The sequence below is a fragment of the Haliotis cracherodii genome, unplaced genomic scaffold (assembly GCF_022045235.1).
Source record: "Haliotis cracherodii isolate W230 unplaced genomic scaffold, xgHalCrac1.p SCAF_1, whole genome shotgun sequence".
NCBI classification, from domain to species: domain Eukaryota; kingdom Metazoa; phylum Mollusca; class Gastropoda; order Lepetellida; family Haliotidae; genus Haliotis; species Haliotis cracherodii.
In genome coordinates this window covers 9,884,404-9,907,972 of record NW_027266264.1, presented here as the reverse complement: position 1 = coordinate 9,907,972, position 23,569 = coordinate 9,884,404, and the positions used below count along the sequence as shown (strand labels likewise).

The window sequence follows — 23,569 nt, the reverse complement described above, 5'->3', positions numbered from 1 at the left end:
AGAGGTGACAAACAGGATCGGGTGGTCAGACTCACTGACTTGGTTGATGCATGTCATTGTTACGCATTTGCGTAGATTGATGCCGGTGAGTTCAATCACTGGATTGTCTGGTCCAGACTTGATTATTAACAGACATCTGTCATATAGCTGGAATATTGCAGCATTAAACAACAAACAAACAATCAAAAACAAATAATTGATCAAAAACAGTCATCAATGTTATAAAAATAATCTGCATATATTTAGCAAAAACAATCATCTACATTATGAAAATAGGCAAATATTCCACTTCCAAAAATAGCAACCAGTATCACACTCGATCATCTTGTTAAGGTGACACAGCTGCCAAGCACTGTCTGATTGCTCTCATCTAGTTTACTGTAACTTAATACTACTGCTGTGGAAATGAAATCATCATTAAAAATATATGTAAAAGAGAGAAACGTATTGTGTAATGTGCTGCCAAAATGAAATCACCATTAAAAAATATGTAAAAGAAAGAAACATTTTGTGTAGTGTGCCACGGAAACCAGCATTAAAAATAAATTTAGAAGAAAAACATAATTGTGTATATGAGACTTCATAGACTGTGTCATGTATATGTTAGTCTAGACAAAATGGGCTGTCCTAGCAAGCGTGATTCAAGACATTAAAACACCACTTTGTTTGCTCAAACCGATCCGATATGATATATCAGGCTAGCAGTTAATGATTACCCTGTTTATCAGCTGCTGCTGCTGCTGATATCGTGGTACATATCATTGGTATCAATGACGTTATTATCGAGGACAACAGTTGAAGTACTGAAAATGATAAGTATGAAAATGTCATAGCATGTTTCTAACAGCCAGAGACAACACACATATTGTTGCTGCCGTAGCCTGTCACTCCCTTAAATACAAGTCCTACCATTGAGGGATGAGGCAGGATGTTTTGAATGTAGGTGTTAATCCTTGCATGAGTAAGGTGGTAGCTTGAAGTCCAGTCAGATGGGACTGCTACAGATTGGTGGGAGAAGACTCTTTGTCTTGCAGACGTCTTTCGTGGAAGATGCCACTTCTAGAAAAATAAGTAGACTGTAGATCATTGGTGGGTAATCCCTCTACACTGCGATGTGTGTGTCTTCCTGCTGCAGTATCGGTATCGGTCGTGTGTAACTGTGTATGATGGAGTGGATACAGACAAGATACAACAAAGGAAAGGTTTGACCTCCTTCCAGGAGAGTGACACAGGAGCTGGAGCTGTATGGGCAGAGGATTCATCATGGTGTTAATCATGAATCTACAGCAGTCTAGAATTTCTAACACCCACCTTTATCTCTTTTTTCTTTTTCTTACCGTTAATTAAAGATGCTATCCTATAGATAGTTTTTAGATTGATGTGTTAGTCATGAAAAAATGAACAATTCTTTTTGTTCATTAAGATTTTTTTAAACCTGTGCATGATGCCCTAAGTGACATTGTGTCTTGACAGATTGCAGTTTACAAGGATTAAACTGAGAAAGTTAGTTACTTCATGTATTCCTTTTTCAAACATGTCTAGAGAGCAGATAGGATGGTGGCTTGATTCTGTCCGCGTCATACAAAAAGATTTAGAAGTTGATACTATTATGCTGCCTGGTGTTTTCCTTAAGGGAAAAAAAAAAGGAATGGACAACATGGAGTCAGTATACTGTGCCTTAGTGGGTTATCCATGTTAAACCTGCGGCATGGTATTTCAGTGGGCTAGCACTATAAAATGGGCTTTAGTCGGGACTAGTACATCAGCCACTCACATGTGCGTGCACATCGCTATACGAGTACAATAATCTTGGACATAACATTTAATAAGCCCCATTTCACCTCACCTGTATATCTATCGAAACCTGGCACCATGCCTCCATCTTTATTGTCCACTGACACCCAGGTCACAAGGACTGTCATGATTCATCAAAGGTCAAGGTAGGATAAGGGTCCTTATTGACCGACTGGCATTACGTAATGTTAAAGTTACAGAAATATTTGAAATATAGGCCTGAAAATTATCAGACATGTTCAAATTGCTGATAACTGGCCTTTTTGACCTTTCCTACAAGTGCATGTTTTGGACCTCTTGCATGATCAATTGCATAGTGGCTAAAATGAGAAAAAAGAGTCATATTTCCACTTCAAAAGGAAAACCATGATAGATCAATAATCAATTTATCGGTAGTTTGACTCTTGTTGCAAGATGACCAATCCTCAGCTCCCGTTCTACAAAGTGATATCAGTGCTATTTCTGTTGTCTGCAGTTGTCTGCATCATGAGTCAAACAGCCAAGGATTGACAAATGATCAGTCATAGTTTACAAGCTTCTTGATTGGCATAAACATTTGTATCCAACATGAAAGGAAATGATGATAATTTGAAATTTATCTTGTAACCATGGTAACTATGGTCAAAACAAGAGCAATCTAATCGACCTTGAAGTTGAATTCTCTGGACATGTCCTAATGAAATCAATAAATCATAACTAACATTGTCCTGAACACAAATGCTTAGTCCTGCACCGTGACTGTGGAATATATGTATTTTATGAAAAAAAACCACAATCTAGAAACCCATACAAAAGCAAGTCTAGCCAGCCCTACCTCGCTCTATTCCACTTATTTGTAGAGTCAAGAAGGATATTGTGTAATATAAGATTTCATAGACTAAATGTTAGTCTAACGAATGCTCATCTTTATGTGGGATGTTTATGGGGATGCCTGCTACTCGGGATGTGTTCAGAAAGGAAGGTGTCAGTGTTTTGTAAATGTATCCCTTCTGTGGGAACACTAAGTGGTTGTTACTTTGCCTCAGTGTGATAACATCACAAGCATTCTTGGCTTGCTGTGGTATAGTTTTCAGGTTATTGATTGTCAGCAGTATACCTGACATTGGTCAGTTATGGGGGACTTGTCCAGTACTGTGGTTCCTGTAAGTAGGGGTGTCCTTTGAAGCTGTTGATTAATCAGTAGTCGTTCGCGCACTACAAATAGTCTAATATTCAGACGCCATTGAAATGTTAGGCAAGGGACTGGTCTTTTTTTTGTGTGTGTGTGTGTGTGTGTGTGTGTGTGAGGAGATTTGGAGAGGGGTGATGGAAACATGGCACAGCGAAAGAATGCTTCCCCGCTATAGGGGAACAGGGGGCATGAATTATTGACAATTCCTCTTTTTGCAAATTTGAGTGAGTGAGTGAGTTTGGTTTAACGCCTCACTTTAACAGTATTCCAGTTATATCGCGGCATGTCAGCTTATTGTTGGATGAAAGCCCGAAGTGATGCAGGTCTCAGATGTTTAACACTTCGGTGAAACCCACGAGCACGGGTATGGTGTTGACAAACCTAGAAACATAATCAGGGCGACTGGGAATTGAAACCACAATCATATGTTTCTGGAGTGCCCAAGGGATGAACTCTGCACAGCGAATCGCAGCGCCTTAGACGACTGGGCCACCCGTGCCTCCTTTTCAAATTTGAACATTATTTAGGGATTGATAATTTATTAAAAAGTCAGGTTACATAAAATCAAGGGGTTGAAGTGTCAGTAAAATAAGATGCAGTTCTGAGCGCTATCTCTCAATCTTATCCAGGCTTGATTAGCCTCATTGAATCAGACAACTTTTCATCACTCACCTCACTCATTCAGTCACATGTTCTCGAGCTCCCTCTCACTCAACAACTCCCTCACTCCCCCTCTCATGATTCTGAGTTAGAATAGGTCTACAGCAGCCCATACTTGTCATAAAAGGCGGCTTAATAGATCAGGTGGTCAGACATAATGACTTGGTTGATTGCATGTCATTGATGATGTGTATTGTTGCTCATAACATCAGTCACTGGTTTGTCTGTCCAGACTCCATTATTTTCAGGTCATCATATAGCAATTTTACCAATTGTGGCGTAAAACAACAACCATGTACACACTTACCTCTTTAACTATAAACTATCTAACATGTCCAAACTCCATAGATTCAATGCCTACATGGTGGCAAGTATGTGAAGGGGACTGTCTGGCTGAAATGTGATAGATAATGCCTTGTCAATTACTGTTCACCCCCATCATTGTCTGTGCAATACTACACGGTAGTTACTCTTCCAGCTAATAGTCAATGGTGGCCGGTTCATCCACTAAATATAGGACCTGCACCCTAAGATCAGGGCAGGACCTGTGTAAATAATGCCAGGCGGAGGTGGAGAGGTGATGGATCTCTCCACCCTCACTTTCCACAGTGTATGACGTCAGCACCAATGATTTTTATTGCTTTTCTTATTGGTTTTATTGATGTGTGAACACATAGCTTACGCAAGGGGTATCATGTAAACAAATCAGCCTTCTTAGACATATTCAATGAGGGATATCCGATGGCCCACACTGCTATAGTCTGTTCTAGAGATGTGGGCCTTGTTTACTTACGTAGAGTACTCAGCCAGTTCACACATCGTGACCTTCAGCATATTCAGAAGATAATGGATGACATTAATATATTAAAAGTTAAAATGGTTGAATTATGTTTATTGACTGTCATTCATAAGTTATAGCTTTTTGTGGAACAAGTTACCGGACATATAATACCAAGGAGTTGGGGGACGGAATTCAGAGGTTTTAGACCTGTATTGAAAATAATTACCCTAATGCTTGTCATATTTTGGGATGATCCTCCCCAATTGTCTCTGGCTATAATGTAGCTGTTCATACTTTTCTTGGGGGCACGGGTGGCCCAGTCGTCTTCGCTGTGCAGAGTTGCGTCCCTTGGGCATGCTTGAAACCTATGATTGTGGGTTCGAATCCCGGTTTGGCCCCGATTATGTTTCTAGGTTTGTCAGCACCTGTGCCTGTAGGTTTCACCAAAGTGGTATACGTCTAAGTCCTGCTTCACTTCGGGCTTTCCTCCCACATTAAGCTGACACGCTGCGATATAACTGGAATACTGTTAAGCTGCGGTGTTAAACCCAACTCGCTTACTCACTCACTCATACTTTTCTTATAAACCTGTGTTGTCTGAAGTTGTTTCGAAGGAGATGATGTTTATTTCATACCTATTTCCATCACCAGCTGTGTAGACCCAGTTATTGTTCGGTGCAGATAGGTAGTTAGGATTGTGACTTCCGCCATCAGTGAAGGAACTATATGTTGTTGTGTGAGCCATAATCCCTTGGTAAGAGCAAGCACAACAGTGCACGACAATATGCGTGGTCAGCATATATACCGTGGAATACTGATATCTTGAACCCCGTTGTCATTTCAATTTGTCATCACGTACACATTTTGTTTTCTTAATTTTCAGTGCAGTCGTATTGCAACAAAACAAATTCTTAAAATATTTTTCATTTCAGATACTTTCATATTAGACTATAGTTGTCTGCGAGATCGAACTTGCAGGCACAGCTCAGTGAGACAGTCTCTGAACCATAGTATTTACCTGCCGCCCAGCCCTTGCTGTAATGCTATGGCCCTAAATGAAGCAAGTCTAGATTTTCCACCTTCACCTTTCGGCTCCTTTTCAATTTAAATATATTAATTGTTTGTTTCTGTCAGAATGATTTATTTTTACAGTGTTCCTGCTGGCTTTTGAAACTGCCTAATAAATTACCAGTCCCTCCCCTTCCCCCCCCCCCCCCCACCCACCCACACACACACACACACACACACACTCACTAATTTTTGCCAGTCCCATTAATTTCAACAAATAAAAAAATGTATGAAAATTACCTGGTTTTAATTCTTTCAACATCATGTTCAGTGCACAGATGTCATCTCTGTAGTAACTTAATTAGATCTATACACCATTCACACTTACCTCAGTCACAATTTACTCCTCTTAATATTTCAAGACAAAGTCACTACAAATGTATATTTAATCTTGAAGCAAAGCAAAATGTTTTTTCTTTGCAATAAAAATAGACAAGGGGAAACCCTGATGGTAACAGACAAGTTAATTTTGTTCGAAAAATGTACCTTTATGAATATCGTCAATGTTTTGTTCAACAACAAAAATTAATAAGGTACTTTATTTGCTGGTCCAGAGGGACTGGCAGTCACCTGAATTACCAGTCCATACCTAATTTTACCAGTAAAAAACTGGTAAATACCGGTAAACGGGAACACTGTTATAGTGTTATACTAAGTGCACCCGACATTGCCCTTTGAAAATTGGATTCAACAATGTCAGTTTTTTCCTAATTTTAGTGGCCGCCTCCGTGGTCTTGTGGTAGAGCATCCGCCCGGAGAGCGGAAGGTCCAGGGTTCGATCCCAGTCCGCATCATACCAAAAAGACGTTAAAAGATGGTACTTGTTACCCTGTCTGGCGCTCAGCATTAAGGGGCTAAAACAAGGATTGGTCGGCTCGGAGTCAGTATACTGTGTCTGAGTGGGGTATTCATGTTAAACTGCGGCATGGTATCTCAGTGGGCTAGCACTATAAATCAGCATCAGTCCGGACTAGTACAAGCAGCCACACACGCACACACACATGCATGCACGTTGCTATATAAGTGCAATAATCTTGGACATGACGTTAAATCCAATTTCACCTCACCTCACCTTGCCTAATTCTAGTTGTATATTGAAGATTCCTTTATTGACACAGCCGGGGGAATGTAGTATACTGCATGGTGTACATGTCAGATGTCAATCAAGCTGTGTGATTGACATAATGGGCTTCCAGTTAACAGCATCGACCATCATAGTGCTCTCTACAGAGCTGGCGGCGTTGTCAATGAGCTCTGTGTGTGTGCTGCTGGTATGTTGTGTTCAAGGATGTATACAGAATGCCAGGTGTAGATGTACATGTGTTGTATTGATTCACTCAGCCAGGCTTAATGGACACAAGAGTACGCATGAACATACAATGGAATCGTGATAAATCTTTTAGGTTAGAAATGGGGATGCATTATGAGGACAAAATAATATCCTTTTATCATGCTTGTAAATTTCAAATTGATATTTATGCACCATCATAATTCCTGAAATTAAATGTTTTGTTATTAATGTGTTTCTGGTATACTCATTATAAGTGAAATGAAAGTGTGAGTGAATATAAATGAATAATGTTTACATCTCGGTTAGCAAAACACTTACCTGTGATATTATTGATTTGTCATGAAGTGTACAGAATTTGTGAAAAACTTAATTACAAAACATTTTTTAAGTAGAACAGAACGCAACATAAACATAGCAGGTATAAATAATAAAAGTAATTCTTCTGTCATTGTAGGGGGAATATTGCGATATGATTCCAGAGTTTCCCCTGACGTAGAATTCTTGCGTATATGACTCTCAATTAAGGAAAAATATGTCCAGAAATAAATGACTGCGTCATGACTGACGCAATTTCAAAATATCTATGTTGTTTACCAGCTTTGGTATTAAAATATTACAATTACTCACCTGAACTTAATTTATAAACATTATCTGAAGACAATATATGCAAACATCTTAATATTTACATCTAGTTTTTCATTAATCATACAATAAAACATTTGACTCTCAAAAAATATTTTTGACTCCCAAAAATTCATAGGCTGAGTCAAGGTGACTCTCAGATGTTGGAGTCTAGGGGGAACCCTGTGATTCACCCAAGGTTCCTGACTCTTAGAAGATTCTTGTGTCATTAGTTAGGCCTACTTCACTGTTTTGAAAGGACAGGTTGAGACAGCAGGATAACAAAAGATTGCTACTTCTGACTTAACTGTTTTAGGAAAGAACAATGCTAGAGGTCAGAGCACATAGCAATAAGATCACAGAGTATAACCACCCTGTCTGTGTCAGTCACTGTAGGATAATGTTGACAAAGTGTCAAGCGAACGTGACAGATGGACAGTTTACATACTTTGTACTTGTAAGTTTCTGGATCTCACCAACTGCAAGCATGTGTCAATGGAGTTTGAGCTGGGAGTTAATTTGTTATTTATATGCTCTTGGTAAGATTTGAGGGATGGGAATTATTCATGTTTATGCAAGCAACCGTGTTTTATTAGAAGACTTTTAAGTTGTTTTGTTTGTTTGTATATTTGTTGTTAATGCCACACACAAATAATTCAGCTGTATAATGACTGTCTGTTCCAGACCCAATTATTTACAATCCAGTGATTGACATCATGAGCATCGATCTACACAATTAGGATACAATGACATGCAACAACCAAGTAACACCTGATCCAGTTAGTCGCCTCCTTCGACAAACTCTTATCCTCACCCTGAATCTGTAAGGTTTTGCCGCATAGTTTGTCAGCACGATAACATGTGCTGGTGGGATTCACTGAAGTGGTGATCGTCTAACACTTGCATCACTTTAAGCTTTCTTCACACATTATTATTAAGCTCACACACAGTGACCCCGTGGAGATTCTAGTTTAAAATATCTCCCCTACAATTTTTGCTGGTCGTTAAGAGGCAACACACACACACTGTGATATAATGGCGTTATAAAGATCATGTTGAAACAAAATCACTCACTACAGAAAAAGACCCCTGAAGATCTGGGTTAGAATAGGTCTATAATAAGCAAACATGAGTGAGCATGGTATTATGTTGTGTTGAACAGTCCCAGATTGGTGTTGGAGGAAAACCAGTACTAACACAGGTCTTAGAAATACACCAGTATGTTCTTGAACAGACAATGGTCAAAATTAGGTTGAATCTTGAATTTGAACCCATGATCAGCATATCCTTGTTCAACTAAGGGTAGTAACTCTGTACAGCAAATTGCAGTGCCATAGACTGAGCTATGTGGATTCATACATTTTGCACTTTGATTTTTGATTCATTATGTCTGTGATGAACTCCTTAAAATGACAGTCATTCCTCAAATGAAAATGGAATACATTTCTCCATTATAACTTACTCATCTTACATCATGTACACACCTGTGCCCACTTGCACTAAGCGATCTTAGCGCTAAGATAATCGTAACCCCCATGCTTTAACATAGGTTTACAATAGTTGTAGCGCTAAGATTGCTTTGTGCAAGTGGGTCCAGGACTAGTACATGCTCCTTCATCTGAAGTTGGCAAAATACTATATATTAGCATGATTAGTAGTCTGTGCCAAAGCATTTTGAGTTCATATCATCTTTTATTATACAATTTAGTGTAATCATTTTGATAATTGTTAAACTGAGCTAACTATACTGAACAGAATTTTACTTGGGCTTCTGACTTGTGGCTGAAGCTGCCGATTGTTAGTACCGGTATTCCTAAAGCATCTGAGGTCCAAGGAATCGTGGAAACGTTTCTTCTGTATGGAGGTCAAGATTGCTGGTGGATAATGAGAAATTAAAGAGCATACTGGTGTGATAGGTCAGTGGTCAGAGTTATAAGGTTATAAATCATATCTAATCTGTTGATAGATCGTGTTTCAGATGATTTCATGTGAATTTGTTAAATCAGTATCTTTATTGAGTTATTTCCCTTTAAAGCTAAAAATGATATTTTCCTTCTCGCTCACACAGCATTTAAAAACCTGTAATTGTAACAGGATCCATTCTCTGGTGTACTTATTGTGTATTCTTTCAGGAAATTGTAAAACATTATGTGTCATTAGTATTCTAGAATTTTTTATATACAGTAAGGCTTGAAAAGCTAATGTTCGATTGATTTTTGCATTGCATAATTCATTGTGTAAGGATTCAATCGTTAAAGTTCTTGCAGTGGTGGCTCAGTGCTTGTGTTATAGAGGAAATGTAATCTTTGTTGTCATGGAAACCAATATTTGCAGGGTTGATCGGTAATGTTAAGGAAATGAAATAGATTGGTGACTTTCAGTACCGAAGTGTTCTCAGTGCACAGACTCCTCAACAGTGCATGATCAGGTTAAAACTCCATGCACAGTTTGGCTTGACCAGCTTAGTCATTTCTTGTCAAGGGTTTGTATGTGTGTGTGTATGTTAGTGAAATGTTTATGTTGTGGGGCATTGTGAAATGATGCACATGGTCTTCACTAATTAAACAGCTTTGCACGAGTCTTAGAAATTCTTTTTAAAACGTCATCTTTATTTGTAGAATCACAAGTTAGATTTCTGCCCGATTCCATTCTGTGTATAATCACAGCCCTGCTTGTTTCTTCCTTAATTTGTCTGCAGGTTTCCAAGGCAGAATATTTCACAGTACCACATTGCTCTACGAACTGACAAATGAGTATCAGTCGGTTTGAACGGGTGACCTGGATAATGGTATTCATGTACAGCATTTGTACAGGACATAAATACAGGTCACTATTTCGACAGGTCCTAGCTCTGTCAAAGTTGGCATGACTGTGGGATAACGCTGGCTAAGCGTGAGTGAGTAAGTGAGTGAGTGAGTGAGTATGGTTTTACTCCGCTTTTAGCAATATTCCAGCAATATCACGGCGGGGGACACCAGAAAATAGGCTTCACACAATGTATCCATGTCGGGAATCGAACCCGGGTCTTCGGCGTGACGAGCGAACGCTTTAACCACTAGACCCCGCCCCGCTGACAATAAGCTGGCTAGAGCTGGCTAGACTTTCTTTTGTATTTATATATAGGTTAGGTTTTTTTTCATAAAATATATATATTCCACAGTCATGGTAATAATCCTAAGAAATCTCTGCTGAAAGCAGAGTTAATTGCGTGAGACTAACTATACCAGAAGCTGAAGCTGATATGATTGCTCATTTGTAAAGGAGCAAGATCTCTGAAAAGTATGCAGAAGGACAAATATTTTCCTGGTACTACATGGTAGACATAAATGATTTTGGCACAGACTGAGTATATATAACTCAAATATGTCAATAACCTATGTCTGGGATGTAGCGCAATTAGGGTTCAAAACCAGGTTTCAGACTTAATCTGAGAACTTGATATACACAGCTGGATGTCTCCCTAACAAGCGTCTGAGAATGTTGGTGCATGCTGAAAAAGACAGCTGATATTTTCTGTCAGGTTGACAGTGTAATAATGGGATGTTATTAATGCTACCCACTGTTTGGTACAGGTTGAGTAATTAGGTACATGTGTTGGAGTCTGGTGAGTAATTCAGACAGGACCTACTGTCATACTCTGCTACTACTAAGAGGTGTACCGACACTCATTGTTTATCACAAGGTGTATAATTCTTGTGAATCCTCTACCTCTATTACATCTTTGCCATAAATCCTGTATTTTGGCTTCAGTCAAACTCTTCACTGTCAACTACACACAATTACTGTAAACAGGGAATTTTTTGTGACCGTTTTATTATTGCGAGTTTTGCGAACGAGACTTATTCGCAAAAATTAAAAACGCAAAAATAAGTTTAAATAATACATACATACTTTATTCATTGCAACACGTCATCAAATGTTGAAATCATCAACCAGAACTACAAGTTACTCAATAACTTAAAAACACAAATGAATGCAGAATGGTCACACAATACATCACAAATGACAGTGTAAACAGACCAGTTAGTGTCACTGTTACCTCACAGTAATCCTGCCTTCTTCCAACCTCGCTTGATTGCGTCAGTGTCCTTTGCAATTTTGTCCACATATGACATGACACTGAGTTGAGTCAATTATCGTATTTGATAATTGGTCGCAATCTCTTCCGGTCAACTTTCCGGCCAACTCAGAAAAACTAGCTTCGGAGAGAAGCTGTCTATTGTTTGGTACGCGAGGGGTCATCTCAACACGGCAACTTGCAAAAATATCTCGTCGCAGTATTGTCTTTGGCGTGGTATTCGCAATATTTTAACGGCGCAGAAATAAAGCTGTTTACAGTAGTTGTTCCCCAAATAGCACTATTATAGCACACCAAGCTATGACGTGCATAATGGCGGGAAACCTCACTTCTTTATACCATCTAGATCGAAAGATCTTGATAGATGAATTGGGAAGGTGGATGGGAGTACACCTCAGATGTAATAGAGGTCACTAGTATTCTTAGAATTATTAACAATGATAACTATTGTTCATATATATCAAGCAGGATGGCTGCTGAGTTCACTATGCACTAGGAATAGTGTAAGCAATTGATTAAGCTTTCAAGATTCTAAATAATTTGTTTGAAAAATCATTTAATAATTAAATAATAATGAATGAGAATGCAATTTGTTTTATCATTTCTTTCTGAGTATCCTACAAGATACTTGAATTGGGTAACCAAACAGACATCAAATGTTATAATAAGAAAATCATCATATTCTTTAGCTTTAAGATTTTTTCAGAATCATCATGATCATGTGTCTCCTAATACAAAATTATATATATGAAGATATATGATCATATGTTTTATGTCCTGATCAGTGTGTTTGTAAATCTACATTTAATTTAGTAGTGTAGTATACACAAATTACTCCTATCTATAAGGTTCATGTTTTGTCATAAAAACTGTCCAGGCCTGTGACTTGCACAAAGCGATTTTAGCACTAAGAGTCGTCATGATCGTAACTCCCATACGTTAATATAAGCTTATGATAGTCTAAGATTTGCTTTGTGCAAGTGGGTCCAGGGTGCCGTTTTACAAAACAACTGTAGCACTACGACTGTCGTAAGTCTATATTAAGGTATCAGAGCTACGACCACCTTTGCGCTCACGTAACTGAAGATCCCTTGTACAACGGCGCCCTGGTCATTAACATTTAATTGGTCAGAAGACATTCAGAGTTCCTCACCCTTTGCCCAGCTTGAACCAAGGCAGTGACATATAGCCATAAACAAACAATTCAGATGCCGAGCCAGTATGCTAAGTTTGCATCACAAACATACTGTGTACCCTTGAACAATCTTCAATCTGGACTAAATTGACCTGCTGACTCATGGCCTTTGACTGGCAGTGGCTGCAAACAGGACATAACTGTATGGATGGCAGAGCTAAGGCATGAGTTACTTCCACTTACTACCAGTGGATGTGGCTCTGGTGTCTTAAGGTGGTGCTTTGCTGTACTATGTCCATTAACCTTGCCAGAATCCAGTGATCTCACAGATTCTCGCTGACTTCCATTCTGGGTTTGTCAGCACCATCCTTGTCCTCCTACATTATTATCAAGCTCACACACTGTGACCCTGTGGGGATTCCAAGTTAAAGTAGCTACTCAATCTCATTAAAATCAGATCTAAGTTCTCACTGCCGCTAAACAAAGATCTGAGGATATCCCATTACCGGTCATGTCATAACGACCTTTTGCGAGTTTTGACAGACCACTGAAGCGACTAACAAGAAGTCGACATCAGCCAGTTAGAAAGCAGCATTCTTGAGCTTTACGGCACTTGTTTCAACCTTGCGACTTCCATTTCAGACTACGCTTGAAAAATATGTTTACACAGTTCTCAATTTAAATTTTGAAAACTGAACAAAAGAACATTCTGGAATGTCTAATATATGGTTGCGATTGTATGGCAGTGCTTCCCACGTACTCCGTTCAAATGTTTATCCCACGGAAGCGAGAGAGAGACAATAATTTTGATGGAGTCAGTCATACGGGCCATAACTGTTGTTCGGAATACCCCGTGTTAACGTTTTTGAGGTTGCATGATTATAAAACACATTCAGACTGTCACTTTCATGATCTTGTAAGCGACGCTTTGATTGGTCGGATGAAAGGTCGTTCTGACGTGACCCGTAATGGGATGTCCTCAGATCTTTGTTTAGCGACAGTGAGAACCAAGATCTGATTTTAATGAGATTGAGTAGCTCCTCAGCAACTTATGCTGGTAGTTAGAGGTAACACACACACAGTGATAAATAGCATTAAAAGGAATGGTGTTAAACAGAAACCACTCACGAAAAAGACCTGTGAAGATCTGGGAAGAATAGGACTTCAGCAATCAGTGCTTGTTGTAAAAGGTGTCTATGCTTGGATGGGAAGACTCCCTGACTTGGTTAATGCATGTCATCATATCTGAATTGTGTGGATCGATGCTCATGATGTCAGTCACTGGTTTGTGTTGTCTAAGCTCCATTATTTTCATACTGCTGTAATATGGCAGGAATATTGCTAACTGCAGCATTAAACAAACAATAAACAAAACAACACCTGCGAAAAATGACAAATGTCACCCATTGCCAGTATAACCTTGATCCAACCCTGCGTGTTAACACATGTTTATGAAATTAATGACAATATCATCATGAACTTGCCTAATAAACCTCTTCTCATTGCAGACAAGTCCTTCCCCAAGCACAGCTTAGTTCTGGAACGCAATGTCACGTGTGAAGACATTCCTGATGAGAAAGTTGGCCGATTTATGTCCCACACATGGACGTGTCACAACATCAGGTCAGACATCTTAGTACACTTCCATGTTTGTTGCAAGGGTACTCCAAAGTGGGGATCTGTTGGTTGGTTGAGTGAGTAAGTGAGTGATTGAGTATGGGTTTACTCTGCTTTTAGTATTCCAGGATGTGAAATTGAACCAGGGCCTTCGGCATGACGAGCAAACGTTATGACCTCTAGGCTACCTACCTCACTGCCCCTTGTGGACAGAGCTTCAGATTGATTTGAATTACGTAAATCATGACATTCGTGTGAGCATGAAATTGATGTGAAGAATGAGACTGTCTCTTGCTCGCATTTGTTAAGTGACCCATTCTGTATTGTATCTCTTCGGATTTTCCTGCTTTTGATTTCATGTCAACCACTTAAAGTTGAATTTGTGAAATAGGTCGCAAATATAAGGCAATGGGACCCATATTCAGCGTTAGAAATTGGTACTTGTAATTTCCAAACTGCCTAATAGTTAAGGTATAATCAGGATGTAGAAATTTGCCATTATGAAGGTTTTGCTATATGTTTTGATTATTTGGACCAGTGGACAGGTCAGGGTCATTGTGTTATTCAGAGGTCATTGACTCAAACCTCTTCTGAATCATTGGCATGGAATAAGCTGCATCGTCCTCTCATTTTCTTTAACCATATTATCATGAAGACCATATTATCATGAAGACCATATTATCACGAAGACCATATTATCACGAAGACCATATTATCATGAAAACCATATTATCATGAAGACCATATTTGAACAGAGTGATGCAGTTAAAATAAATATTTATAATACCTTACATGAAAAATTGATCAATATACTTAAATTATAGATCCTGAAAATAAGACATCTACAAAATGTGTGATTTATTTAACCATGTTCTGATTCAGGAATAGGACGATTATTGTTCAAATTTGTCACAAGATAATTTGAAAAGGGATTGATGTATAAATCTATAATTCTGCCATGTGCCAGTTAGGGATACAGAAATAGCTGTCTAATAGGAACACAATTAGCAGCCATTGCCAGCAAACATCATGACCCACTGCTGAGCACGATGGCCACACACTTATTGCCCTCAAGAACGATGACATTGTCTCAAAACCACATCACCTTCAACACTTCTTTTTGCTGCTTGCTAAATAAATGGATCATTTGAATCCAACAGGATTTATTTGGATCAGATAGTATTGTGGGTTAAGATATTCCTGGAAATAAGGCTTGTCTACTTGTTCTACTGGATAGTTGATTGTCTTATCTTGTCTTGGGGATGTCCATTAATATTTCCTATTGGTAATGCTGACAAGATGTGTGTGAGTGATCAAAGGCTTGTTGTAATGGTCATGTCTATCACTAATGCCATGTGGCAGGTTCTAGATAGGCAAGATAGGATTGCAAACAAGGAGGGCTTAAAGTGTTTCATGGTGTTGTTATGGGATATTACCCAATCTTCAATTTAATATCAGCTTATGTCAAGGGGAATCAACAAAACTGAATAGTTTCAGTACCGTCTATAGTAATTTGGAAACCGTGTTTGATGGCCTAATTCCTCAAGTGATATCACTGATGCCACAGTGTTGTAGAAATACTCTGCTTTAGTTTCTCCACTAAGGATAACTCATCAAATCATATATCTTTGGAAAATATATGCATATGTATGTTTAAAGCCTAAATTTTAAACAAATATTTCCATGAAATGTGTCTAACCTATGATGCTTAAGTTTTTATCATCAAATGTTCTCTATACAGTTGTAAATACTTAAACTGTATAAATTGATGGTGAATTTAGCAATGAATGAAAGATGAAGTATGTGATGTAAAGTTGTTCAGAGGATGTCGATGAAATTGTTATCAATAGCAACAATTGGCCAGATGAGTATTTGGATCTTTCCCCTGAAGATTCCAGGTTAGAATTTGTCTTCGGCAACCCATGCTTGTTGTAAGAGGCGACTTAAAGGATTGGGTGATGAGGACTTACAGGACTTGGTTGATGCATGTCATCGTATCCCTGTTGTGTAGATTGATGCACATGATGTCAATCCCTTGATTGTCTGGTCCAGAATCAATTATTTTCAGACTGTCATCATGTAGCTGGAATATTGCTGAGTGTGGCGTTAAACAACAAACAAATAAACAAACAAACATTGGATCCATGTCACAGGTTTGTATAAATAATGCAGGTCCCAGACCCACGAGCACAGGTATGGTGCTGACAAACCTAGAAACATTATAGGGCAAACCGGGATTCGAACCCATTGTCATGGGTTTCTGGTGTGCCCATTGTCACGCAACTTTGAGCAGTGAGCTGTGCTGCCTCAGATGACTAAATGGCCACCTGTGCCCCTTTTACTAACAAATCGAGACACAACTTGTTTTAAGCGAAAGGAAAAGAGCAAGTGCTCAAACCAATCAGATTACATCACACAAACCACCCGTGAAGATCCGGGGTAGAATAGGTCTTCAGCAACCCATGCTTGCCGTAAGAGGCGACTAAAGGGATCAGGTGGTCAGGCTCGTTGACTTTGTTGATGCATGTCATCGATCCCAAATGCGTGAATCGATGCTCATGTTGTCAATCACTGGATTGTCTGGTCCAGACTTGATTATTTACAGACCCCTGTCAAATAGCTGGAATATTGCTGAGTGCGGCGTTAAACAATAAACAAACAAACAAACATCACACAAACAGCAAGATGTCTGGTGAAGCCTGTGTCGTCGCCATACACCCAGCTGCTCTACACATAGCTTTAGGTTCTGGCAGTGAAGGGGTTCATGTGATTTGTGTGAGTTATTGGGGGCACGGGTGCCGCGATTTACTGTGCAGAGTTGCATCCCTTGGGCATGCCAGAAACCTATGATTGTGGGTTTGAATCCCGGTTTGCCCCGATTATGTTTCTAGGTTTGTCAGCACCATACCCGTGCTCGAGGGTTTCACCGAAGTGGTTAATGTCTGAGACCTGCATCACCTCCTCCCACATTAAGCTGACACGCCGTGATATAACTGGAATAATGTTAAAAGCGGCGTTAAACCCAACTCACTCACTCTGTGAGTTATTAATGGTCTCATTTCAATGGATGTCTGAAACTAGACTGTTAGACACACATCACTACCACACTTCAAAACATTTATGTATTCGCAGGTGGTGGAGGAACGCAGCGTATTCCAATCCTCGAAATTATACTGATGATACATCATAAACCTGTCAAAATTGTTTTGTCAATATTTGTTGGAGCATCTAGTATCATGATATTTGAACATAAAAACAATAAACGTATTGTAGCCACTTGAAAACAATATGTTTGTTATTATTTTGAGGTACAAACAAGTATGTGAATAAGATTCATTTGACAGGTTACATTCAGATGCTAGTCCAGTCTTGGATGATATTCAGACAGTTTGTCTCCTGGCAGCAGACATTTTGTATGATCAATGTTGCTGTCAATGAGCTGGAGGGTCAGTTTGATATAGTTTCTCATATTTGGTAAATTTCTTTGATATGAGATTTCTGACAGATGCTATTAATCAACCAGTTCATATTATGGATCGCTTTCATCTGATAAACTTATAATCTGGGTCATGTACGTAGGATTGAGTAATGTTGTGGGGTTTTGACAAAGTCATTACCACATTTGACGTAATATTATAGCACCCACGGTGACATTTGCTGATATACTGGCTGGTGAACAATCCCAATTAGCACCCCTTCTGATTGATCAATGTACACAAGACTAATTTATTTGCGTAAAATACACACTCATGTGTTATATGCACCCTTAATTATGGGCAATTAAATTCTGGAAAAATATATCTGTCGTACATAAACATTTCAGGCTGTCAGCATAACCATGAAATTTAACTTTCACCAAAATAATAATTTGGGATGAATCACACTTCTAAGGCACCCTAATGAATCTCATAATATGTAGTTAACAGATACTATGTCAAATTTATTTTTTGTAAATATTAAACTTACCAAGGTTTAATCTCAAAAGTTGTTCAAACCAGCAAGTATCTCCCGAATTTTTGTTATTTTTATGAGAAGAATATATGGGGAGAAGTGTAGGAATGTTTAATTAATTGAGTTTGGCCTTGAGAGGTTTTGGTAGTACATAGCATCTGTATGTTGTAAATGTGGCAGTGTTAATGGATAGCTTGGGTATATTTGAATAATGAAAAGAAAACTGATCCATCATTGGAAAAAAATGTTACATCATTCTGCCGTTTCAGCATCAATATTGCATATATTTCTAATCTGTCTGAAAATGGAATGTCAGTTCATGCAACAATGTGTTGATTATGCTTTCACTAGAGGAGATGTGGAATATATACGGATGCTGCCAAATGGAAATCCTAGGAATTATTCTTCCCATTTAGTATCAGATTGGTAGGTTGGTTTATCCAGTGTCATGTATTTAGAATCCATATGGCGGGTGATTTGGGTCCAGGGTCTGAAAGGTGGGCAAGCATCTTGTGACACACAGTCAGAACGCTGGTAGATAATGAGTTGAAACTTTATTATAGTACTTTGGTTTGGAACAATTTTATTTTTGGGGGAAACAATGCTATTTTGGGTTGGAGAAAGATGAGTATCTGGATTTGGAGTACAGTGGTTTGTGGATCACGTGATCTGGCATTGTCAGTACTTCATAACTTATCTCATGAAGTTAAAACTGACCCAGACCACTTTTTAAGTAATGTACTCCTACTCTCTAGTCGACAATACCTTTTGACACGTTTCTTATCAAATATAGATCCTACAACTTTTCCCAACTAACATTCGACTTTTAAATGATTGTTAAAACCAGTAGTTCTTTTTAACCTTTATGACTTATTGAAATTCCCTCTTTTGACTTGTACCATACGTTCCCGTGTTTTTTCAGGTGTTCAATTGACTTGCCTTTGCATGTGTTTGTGACGGGTGCCACCAGTTGGGCAGGATACACTGACCTTTTTTTGAACACCTGGATAGTGATATTTAATAGTGATTCATAAACACATGCTCATGATACAGTCAGAATCATACAATCAACTTTGCTTTTAGCGGAAATTTCCTGTGGCTTTGGAAAGGGTTTTTCTGCTTTCATATATGATGTGATTTGGAAATCACTATTGCAATAACTATTGATATTGCAAGCAACTATTGCCATAAATATCGATAGTTTTCAGTGTATAATTTTAGATGGATTTTAGAGTTGAATTAAATCTTAGAACTGAAGTGATAACCATAACAACAACAAAAAAGGAAAGTTTGAGATTTGTCTGATTTGTTTTTTCTTTACCCTAATAATGTAAGAAAAAGAAACTTCCACATTACCATGTGTCAATTACTACCACTCTTGATCAAAAGAAAAACAGATTGAACAGCATTGCATGTATTTTATTGATATGGTAAATACAATCGAAACTATCAATATTCCTAACTGAAATCGATACTATTGATGGGAAACTGATTTAACAATCTATTTATTGACTTTTAAGTGCTTACCAATAGCAATATATCGATATTTCGATTTATCATGACCCCCCTACACACTATTAACGATGAAGGAAGGTGGTGGATGGACAGGGCCACGAAGCATTGACAATAAATGATTTGGAAACTAGGCCTGGGACAGGTTGCTCTGGTCGGGTGGGTTGAGTAGGACCCAGGAACCCACAGGACTACCCGGACCCGTAGTTTAGTCATGTGATGTTTTGTTGAATGACCAAAATTATCTAAAGCTCTATGGTTACACTACAATTATTAACGTTCACCTATTTTCTGTCTATGCATTCATTCCTTCTGACTTTGAATAAAGATAAAACTTTAGTCAACTTCAGTGTTTGCATGACCCGACTATTTTATATGTGTATCTAAATACATTTTGACAGGGCTATGGTCAAACTATTCCAATCAGACATTTTGTACCTATCTCTTGAGATCTACAGCGGATACCTGGGTAGGGTCGGGTAATAGGGGGGTAGGTACCCGACTACCCGGAGAGTAAATTTAGATTCATCCCAGCCCTACTGGAAACACTGGAATTTCTGGCGCTTTGTGGACTGTTTGAAGAAAGATTCTGACAGTTAATGGACTGAATGTAGTTCTTTTCAAACCTTGGCATTTCTAGCAGTTCAGAAATGCCTCAAAGGCAACATTTGGAATCCTCGATCAGCTCTGCAGACCAATTTGTAACCAGCGCCATTATATCTAAATTTGGACATTTTGTGTGGATGTGTGTGTTAGCAGTGGGACAAAAGTCTGCGGCTTATGCATCTTTGTCAAGAGTGTAGGATTTGGAGCGTTGTTGGACCCTCTTGTGGCTCCTTTTTGGTAGCAGATATGAGAATGTGAATACCCCTTAGGTATTTGGTTTTTATATGTTTTTCTTTGTCAATGATGCGATTATGACTGTCATTGATAGAAGATAAGTTTTTATCCTTTTGGATAATCAGTCTTCTACTTTCATTCTGACGGATTCATTTTGCCGTTCACGATCATGTTTGATAATGAAAGTAAGAAAGACTTTGGAAAGTCCTCATACTTTATCTGACCATCTGGCCTTGGTCGGTCTGACGTGACCCCTAATGGGATGTCCTGAGATCTTTGTTTAGCGGTAGCGAGAACTAAAATCTGATTTTAATGAGATTTTACTAAAGCGTTACACTTCCCTTAACCATACATAATAGTCCGTCAAGCTTCTGTGGTGTCCAGGTTTGTAGGTCTCCGTGACCACAAATACACTGTAATCATTGCCAACACAGACAGTCACACTACATCTAATGCCTAGGGTGGAACATTGTCTATCATTAGTTTGTTAACCCTGCAAATTCTATCTCTGCTTTTTTTGCAGTTGTATATAGACCACAGAATAAACTGGTTTCTACGGTGACGAGAAATGCTTTTCCATCGTCAGATTTTCTGGGGTAAAGATACAACTTTAGTAGTCTACTTTGATTCAGTTTGTAAGGGACTGACTGGTTTTGGCTCAGCACCATCCCAGTTACATCTCAGCATGTCAGCTTCATGTTAGGAGGGGATGCAGGTCGTGTTTACCACTTTGGTGAAACTCCTGATGCGGTGGTGCTGACGTTAAAGTTTTTGTTTGTTGTTTTTATTGCTTAACAGCTACATGATGGCGGTCTGTAGATAACATGTAAAGATCTATGCAATTAGGGTACGAGGGCTGATCAAAAGGTTCTAAGCTTAACAAACAAAACCAACAATTGTGAAAGTGTTTTCAATTTTATTTTTCAACATATTCTCCCTGCTTTTCAATACACTTCTCATATTGATAGTGTCTTAGCTTTTCAATTTTCTAAAGCCACCCTGAAAAACCCATTCACAGCTTTGAGGTAATCGTTGTCATCTTAGCCCTTTCCATGAAGGTTTTCTTTCAGTTTAGGAAAGAGGTGGAAATCACTTGGTGCCAGGTCTGGCAAATATGGATGGCGAGGAAGCTCTTTGAAACCCACATTGTCCCACATCAGCCTTTGCAAGTCGAGAGGAGTGAGAGAAGTCATTTGTCATGAAGGAATACCTCCAACAGTCAGCATTCCCTGACGCTTTTCTTTGATAGAATCTCGCAGGCGTCTTTGGGCTTTCTCAGTAATCAGCAAGGATCAGACCCTTTGCATCCCAGAATATAGTGACCATAACTTTCTTCACTGATCTTGAATACTTGAATTTATTGTGTGCCAGAGAAGTAGAATGGTGCCATTCCATGGATGACGTTTTGACCCTGGGATCATAGTAGCAGACCCATGTTTCATCACCTGTTACGAATCTCTTTTTGTATTTTTAACAAATCCTCCTCAAATGGGTCTTAATTTTTCAGGCAATGTCAGTTCTTTTTTCGTTAACATCAGAATTTAGAAACTTTGGCACCCAACGAGCAGATATCTTATCCATCTGCAAATGTTCATGAATAATGATGGATCCATGGCTTAGACCTGTGTCTTCCTCAAGTTCAGCAATGGTAATGTGCGTCTTTCTGACGACATAACCTTTTCTTTCTCCTTGATTGAATCTTCATTGATGGAAATTGAGGGACCTCCAGACCTAGGGTCATCATCAAGGCTTATTCTCCCAGCCTTAAACATAGTTGCCCAATGTTTAACAGTGGAATAGCTAGGGCACTTATCCCCATGCACTTTTGACATGCGGTAATAAATTTCTTGAGAAGTACTTTTCTCTAAAGTAAAAAACTTGATGACTGCTCGGTACTCATTCTTTTCCATTTCTGTGTCCATTTGGACCCCTATCACATTCAACTGGCTGTCACTACACAAACAATGTACTACATTGACTTATAAGTTCACTTTGTTAAGTCCCATAGTTGAAAGTTAGTCAGGCTAAAACTTTTGACAGCATCAACCAAGTCACCAAGTCTGACCACCCAATACTGTTAATTGCCTCTTAAGAGAAGCATAGTTTGCTGAAGACCAGTTCTAACCCGATCTTTAGGTGATGCGACTCGTGAACATCAGGGTCTTCAGCAACCCATGCTTGCTGTAAAAGGCTCTAATGAGATTGGGTGGTCAGGCTCGTTGACTTGATTGATACATGTCATCGTATCCCAAATGTGTGGATCAATGCTCATGATGTCAATCGCTGGATTGTCAAGTCCAGACTTGATAATTTACAGACCGCTGTCATATAGCTAGAGTATTGCAGAGCGTGGCGTTAATCAACAAACAAACAAACAAACTTTAGGTGATGCAGATCAAGCATGCCTCTTTGGTGAAAACCACGGTGTGGTGGTGCTGACAAACCTTGAAACATAACCATGGTAAATCTGGGATTTGTACCCACATTCATACACTTCAGGCATGCCTAAGGAACGCAACTCCGCACCGAGATTCGTAGTGCCTACATGACTGGACAACCTGGGTTATAAATGAAAGTGACATCACTGTGTTTCTAGTAAATTGACAAAACCATTTCCATATTCATAAGAAATTTCTGCTAAAAGCACAGTCGATTGTACAGTTGTGACTATAAGAGAAAGTATTTATGAATCACTATCAAATAGTGATAAAACCGGATGTTCAAACCGGATGTATAGAATATTCTTTCATCTGGTGTTTTATCCCTCAATTGTTCATCCATTTTACCTTTCAATGAGACCTTTTTTTACAGTAATTACTGCGGTAATTGGAAAAAGGGAAAAAATGCCTGCATGTGTTTACATAATGGCTTAAGAGGGAAGCAGTTTTGAGGTTGTCTTCATCATTGTTCATTGTTGTTGTGAACTTGTACTAAATTGTCTGTCAATCAGCATCGCTTCAGCAGTTTGATAGGGGCTACAGATTTGGATCAGTCTTAGAGCCAGGAACAGACTGACTGTTTATAATCAATAGTAAGCCTTACAATTGCAG

The 23,569-nt window shown here is 38.8% G+C and overlaps 1 protein-coding gene across 1 annotated transcript in view; it reads left to right on the top strand.

Annotated features, from left to right (window-relative positions):
- The window catches only part of LOC139472307 (uncharacterized), a 105,459-nt gene that overhangs the window by 42,155 nt on the left and 39,735 nt on the right, over window positions 1-23,569 (top strand). The window contains exon 2 of the mRNA XM_071254756.1: window positions 14,108-14,222. Within this exon, the coding sequence (XP_071110857.1) occupies window positions 14,108-14,222 (115 nt within the window). The remainder of the gene's footprint in view (window positions 1-14,107; window positions 14,223-23,569) is intronic.